Source organism: Colossoma macropomum, unplaced genomic scaffold (assembly GCF_904425465.1).
Source record: "Colossoma macropomum unplaced genomic scaffold, Colossoma_macropomum, whole genome shotgun sequence".
In the NCBI taxonomy this organism is placed as follows: Eukaryota; Metazoa; Chordata; class Actinopteri; order Characiformes; family Serrasalmidae; genus Colossoma; species Colossoma macropomum.
The window spans coordinates 1,078,067-1,084,517 of NW_023494804.1; the positions used below are offsets into that span (position 1 = coordinate 1,078,067).

The window sequence follows — 6,451 nt, forward strand, 5'->3', positions numbered from 1 at the left end:
TGATGTGTAAAGAACTTGATCTAGGAAAGCCGAAGATTTAGGGATTTGTGTTTAGTTTGTTGCTCTGCGTACACAGAATGATAATAAGCTTACTGATTAAAATTGCACTCTTAATGAGTTTGTGCACTCACTCAGTAAAAAAACCACAGGACATCCAACAATAAAAGGAGTCTAATGTGTCTTTTATATTGCGATTGAAAACATGGTGGGTCACTGAAAGTCTGGCTAACGTAAACATGCTCAGGCCGTAACTCCTCTGGCAAGTTAAAAGGAACACTGTCAAATTCTCAAAATGAGTTGCTGGTGAGAAGTTAGATACGAATGATATTTTCAGGGCTGTAAAAACTTTGTGTGTGTTAGAAATGGAGTTCACTTAGGTTTCTGAGAAAGACGTCCAACGTTACCATCTGGCTTGGGGGTTGTTCCACAGATTCCGTTCGTCCTGTTACAGTAAGAATTGTTTAATAATAAGTTTGTTTATGAGATTTATATTCTATTTAAATGCTGTAGATGTCATTAGGAACATCACTCACATCTCTTCTTTTCCTGTGGGATTCAGCAGAGCTGCAGAAAAGCAGATACAGAGCTTATATAGAGAGAGTAAAGTGTTACAGAACAAGGCTGAACAGCAGATTTTAACACTTGAAACGTAGATTTCTTACCTTGGCACTGGAGATACGACGACTCTGTGCAAGTAAATGTTTGATGGAAGCACACACCTTAGCTAAGAAACAGAGACATCCAAAGTGCATAATTCTGCTTTCAGACAAACTGGCATTTCACATTACTGATGTTGGCAGTAAACGTGTTCTGAAAGCTGTAGTTTACCCAGTAATGTGTGATTTCTCGGGCTTCGTAACTGTTGATGTTTCCGCTGGAGTGGAGAATGAGGAGTCCAACTTTAACCTCGTACAGAGACCAGGCTAACACAAGAGGAGAGAAGTTATGAAACATATTAGATGTTTTTAAATAAAACTACAATTTTTAAATTAACTTCTCTTTGCTGAATATGAACCTGAGTCACTGTTTGGACCCACTCGACTGTCTGAATGGGTGTTTTTTATCCTTGCTGTAAAAACCAACATAGACCAGCATGGAGGGTCACCAGCAAAACCAGCATATGTTGTGTTTTGCATGTTGGTTTGCTGGTCAACCAGTATGATCATGCTGGGTGACCAGCTAAACCAGCACCAGACCAGCACTAGACCAGCATAAACCAATATAAACCAGCTAAGACGAGCATGGAATTCATGGTCTGTGCTGTTTTTTTCTGCAGGGATAACAGCATATCAGGAAAAGTCTTTTTAAAACTGCAGTGAAAACACTGCAGATCGTGGCTCTACAGTAACATTAAATACTTACTAAAATCTCTGTATTTTGGCCAAATTAACAGCCTTGAACAGCTGCTTGTGTGACGGAAAAATGGACCAAACCCAAAAAGCTTTTAATGGTCTTAACAACAAATCATTAGTCAGTAAATTAGCAGGAACTAAACAGCTGCAGTAAGTTAATGTGGAGAGTTTGTCCCTTTGATTTCTTTAGATGTGGTAGTTTAGTGTGTGAATGTTCAGAGAGAAGAGTCCGTATTGATCCACTCAGCACTGACGGCTTCACACAGCTGGAAAACTCTGATGAGCTTGTTTATACAGAAGACCAGAGAGGCCATGAGCTGCTGTAATTTTCTGGATTGTTATCCTGAGATAATGAGTTAATTATCTTGTGATTTTAAGATATCAACATTGTTCTCTTGAGATCACAACAACTTTATCTTGACATCACAAAATAATGAACTTATTATCTCTAGACAACAACTTTTTTTATCATGAGAAAACAAGATAGTTAACTTGTTATTTCAAAATAACAACTTTGTTATCTTGTGATAACAAGATAATTAACTTGTTATCTCAAGATAACAATTAAGAAAATGAAAACTACCTCATGGTCTTCTGTAAGTTTATGTTTAATGTGAGACCAAATATCCTCTATAGGGTTAAACTCTGGACTCTTTCCAGCCATAAACAATCATTAAAAACCACTATATTTTGGGCTTGGAGGTTTTTTTGCCCAGGGGTGTATATGGTTTGAATGTAATCCTGCTGGTGATCACTATTATTATAATAATAATGATTACTGTCTTGTTTACTGTTACTGTAACATTAATTTAATCTTATTAAGTGTTCTGTTAAAACTCAACCCTGCTTAATGACCAGTGCTCAGCAGGACGATGCAGAACTCTTAACCACTCAGACTGTGCTGTTAAAACTCATTGCTGTATAATCTGAAACAATAATAAAGAAGAACTTTCTGGAAGCCGACTGTACTACTTTACCGCACGTCAGCGCGTCGTCTCTCTCAGCCGGACAGGTGTGAGTGTTCCACACTCCGCCGTGCCACCTGAGTGTGTCTCCGTCAGTGCAGGAGTGGGCCGAGTGAAGCTCCGGGCTCCGGATTTTTCCCCAAACCCGGAACAAAGTTACGTTTCCCTGCAGGTTCGTCCCGCTTTCCACCTCCATCTTCCCTCCGGTGAAATAATGGGCCGCCCCCAGAGTGAGAGACCCAGCGGCGGTCAGTCCGCAGGCTGAACCTTCAGGCTGGACGTCCATCACCACAGCGTTGCTGCCGTCGATGAAAAGTTGGAGCTGCTTCATGGAGCACGACCAGGTGATGCAGATTGAGCACCACTGACCCACGGTCAACGTGTCCGGCGCTGTCCAGTACATTCCAAACAGCCAAATATGCAGTTTCCCGCTGCGGCCACCCAGCCCCAGCTCCACCCGGCTCTGATCCGGGTGCAGGTAGGTGAAGGCCGTCCAGGCGGAATTATTGATGCTCCTCTGGACATTCACACAAACACTGAACTCCTCCAGAGCAGGCAGAGAGTGGTCAGGTTTGAGCGTCCAGTACTGACAGCCTGACCGCTGCAGGACGGCCTTTAAACCCCACAGACTCTGGGCGCCTGGGGGAAGAGAGGGAAAGTCAAACGATTCTGTAAAATGCTTTTAAGGGCCTTTTGAGAAACGCTTATCTAAAAGCTGAGAAAGTTCCTACAGTAAATGGTTATGAATTCACTGCCTGATGACTGAGACACTGTTTTATGATCGTTTAGAAAACTTAAACTCCATTCATGGTGGAGGGATACATGCAGGGCGCTGTGAGGCAAAATAGTCCCCAAAGAAAACTTATTATTTCAGATTTCCCACTATTTTCCATCATCAACATTCCATATAAACTCAGAAGACTCGTGTAGGTTCACTGGTGGTTCTGGATAGTAAATAAAATGTTTATATTTGTGTTGTAGTCATGGCGACCCCTGGTTCCTATCACCACCACTGTAAAGACATCTGAACCATTTCACACCAAACCACTCTGAACCACTCTGATTACAGAGTGAACTGAATTATGGGGGAATTCCTATGTTAAAAGAGGAAAAACACTTTAATATATAAAAATCAAACTTGACTGATTGATTGTTTGAACAGACAGACATTCTCATTAACTGAGATTATTGCTGTCAACAAACCACAACTAAAGAACATTTCACACTCAATATTCAACGTCCATCTTTTAAAGCCTTAAAATCCCCAAAAGTGTCTGTACCTGCATTCTTTGCAGATGTGAAGTGCAGAGCGAGGAGGACGACGGCCCACAGCTGGATAAACTTCATGGCTTTTTTCATCCACTGATGCAGTTATTTTTTACAGTCATAAAAGAGGGGAAATGAACACACCTATAACAGCTGTTTATGTGCATCCACTCTTAACATTATTCAGTCCACAGCCTCTCAGAGCTGATTCAGTCACATTTTCTTCACAGTGAGGATGTTTTGCTGGGCTTTGCTGCTGAATTCTGGATCTGCGTGACACAACTGAGTCTGAAGTGAGCAGAAAATAAGAGTTTAAATAAAAGGAGAAAAAGCTCAGAACTTTCTGATTTACGATCATTTGATCATTTCAGAAGGTGAAGCCTCATAAAGCAGCAGAGTAAATATAATAAATATAGCACACAGAGGCACTTCCATATTCTCAGAGTCTCTGTCCTGTTTACGAGAAACACAGTCCAGCACATTTTAATTAAACTGACTGTCAGCTGAACATTCAACGGCACAGAGACTCTGCTGTTAACTCTACACTGCTGAGAATGCTCTGTAATGCTAGTCATTATTTTAATATATATCGCTGTTGTCGGAACAAAACCTTGTATTTCCAAAATAGTAACTTTACAGGAGAAGGAAAAAACCTACTTTACTTTTAATGTAAGTCAATGGAACCAGACTTTTTTCCAAGTCATTTTGGGCCGTTTCTTTTGGTCCATTCATCATGAAATTTACACACACTGTAAAGACCAAAATATGTCAGAAACGGAAAATCGACAAAAATGGAGATATGAGGTTTCGTTCCGACAGCAGCGATATGTATATTTATATGTTGAATATTTTTATAACAAACATTTTAACTTTAGGTACATTTTCAGCCACGTCTTTATTTTTTCTGGATCAAAGTACATCAAATTATGAATTTTGTAAATCACCACACCCTTAATAAATATATATAGACAGACTGGCCACTTCATTAAGTCTACCCCCTTATTTCTACACTCATTGTCTGCTGTGTCTGATCCACTCGCACCAGCGCAACACACACTAACACACCACCACGTCAGTGTTACTGCAGTGCTGAGAATGATCCACCACCCAAATAGTACCTGCTCTGTGAGGGTCCTGTGGGGGTCCTGACCACTGAAGAACAGGCTAACAAAGTATGCAGAGAAACAGATGGACTACAGTCTGTAACTGTAGAACTACAGAGTGAAACTATACGGTCAGTGGAGCTGATAAAGTGGACAGTGAGTGGAGAAACAAGGAGGTGGACTTAATGAAGTGGCTGGTCGGTGTGTATGTATACATACATATATATATATATATACATATATATATATATATATATATATATATATATGGCTGGTATTTACAGTAGTATGTAAATGTTTTGTTTTAAGTGTAAAATAGTTATAAATCCTCCACAAAAACACACTTCTGCACATTTTAATACACAATTCCTGTTTATTTGCAATTTTTTAAATTAAACAAAAGGAAAAACTAAAACATAAAATGTGTCCTGTGCAAAAGTAATTTTATATTTTGTTTTTTTTCTTTCTAATACATTGAACTCAGCAAATAATTAGAAAATGTGCATTAAAATATGCAGAAATAAACGCCGCATTTAAGTGTGTTGTCTGTTGTTCTCTCTTATTTTCAACTAGAAAATCAACAAAACACGTCATTTCACCAGAGGCGCCCAAACATTTGCATACGACCGTATGTCCAGCATTCACTTCGGCATTCTAATGTTCTAAAACACTCCCCCCAAACAGACCCTTAGTTTATGACAGCTTTCATAAATAGACTAGAAGACCTAAAAGAACAGATAAAATTACTCACCACTCTCAGCATTAACCTCTCCCTCTCTCTCTCCCTCTCTTTCTCCCTCTCTCTCTCTCTCTCCCTCTCTCTCTCTCTCCAGCAGCGAATGTGTTTGTCTGCTGAGCTTTACCTGGTCCAGGTGTGTATTAGAGGAGGCTGCTGGACAGTGAATGACCACACCCCACCTTCTGCCCTCTCAGTTACACATTAAACTCAGCCGTGTTTACATTTACATTTACATCCACATGTGTTTGTTAACCAGAGTGAATTACATAAAAGTGACATAAAAGTGACATAAAACACATAAACATATATCACACAGCGCGGCCTTAAAGGCCCAGAGCAGGAACTGAGTCTTCCTCTTTTCTGAAATAGAGTTTGATGTAAATTGTAAACATTTAAAAGGCACTGCAAACAGCCACAGGACTAGAACTAGAACTGTACGTTCCGTTGGTTCCTGTTTGGGTCAGTTCTACAGTGCGGTTTGTGCGGTGGAAAAGCCCCTTAATGCTTCAAAAATATTCCTGAAAATGAGTTTAAATCATAACTGTGGGTTCTAATGCAGCTGAATCTGAACAGTGTAATAAAGCATGTGTCCAGCAGGGGGCAAACTGAGCTGTTTTTGATGTTCTGTGGCTCTGTGAGTGAGTGCCCTCTGCACCACTGACTGAGAGAACACACCAGCTCAGTCTGAGCAGACCTGTGGAGAAACTGTCTGGATTCCTGTGACTGAGTGACGCTGATCATTCCAAAGGACTGAAACAGATCTGTGGGCTGAGGGTTACGGAGAAAGTTCAGGAGGTGTTAAACTGTCTGTGATGGAAAACCTTCGACTGTACATACAGTGGCTAAAATTTAAAAATTATAAACATACGTTTTACTGACATTCAACATGACTCAGTGGCAAATCCTGTCATTTTGCCACATAAATCCTGTGCATGTGGACGTCCAGAGAGACCATGAGGATGTTATAATTTTCTAGACTGTTATATTAAGATCACAACTTATTTGTCTCCTAATCTGAAGATAACA

General features: G+C 40.1%; 1 protein-coding gene across 1 annotated transcript in view; it reads right to left on the reverse strand.

The window, feature by feature from the left end:
* Positions 1-5,550, reverse strand: part of LOC118825001 (adhesion G-protein coupled receptor G4) — a 32,562-nt gene extending 27,012 nt beyond the window's left edge. Inside the window, exons 1-7 of the mRNA XM_036595499.1 lie at positions 5,438-5,550; positions 3,598-3,871; positions 2,330-2,956; positions 829-923; positions 663-724; positions 534-564; positions 405-442 (exon numbers count right to left, since the gene is read on the reverse strand). Coding sequence (XP_036451392.1) covers positions 405-442; positions 534-564; positions 663-724; positions 829-923; positions 2,330-2,956; positions 3,598-3,676 — 932 coding nt within the window. The 5' untranslated portion in view covers positions 3,677-3,871; positions 5,438-5,550. The remainder of the gene's footprint in view (positions 1-404; positions 443-533; positions 565-662; positions 725-828; positions 924-2,329; positions 2,957-3,597; positions 3,872-5,437) is intronic.
* Between the last annotated feature and the right edge of the window lie 901 nt (positions 5,551-6,451).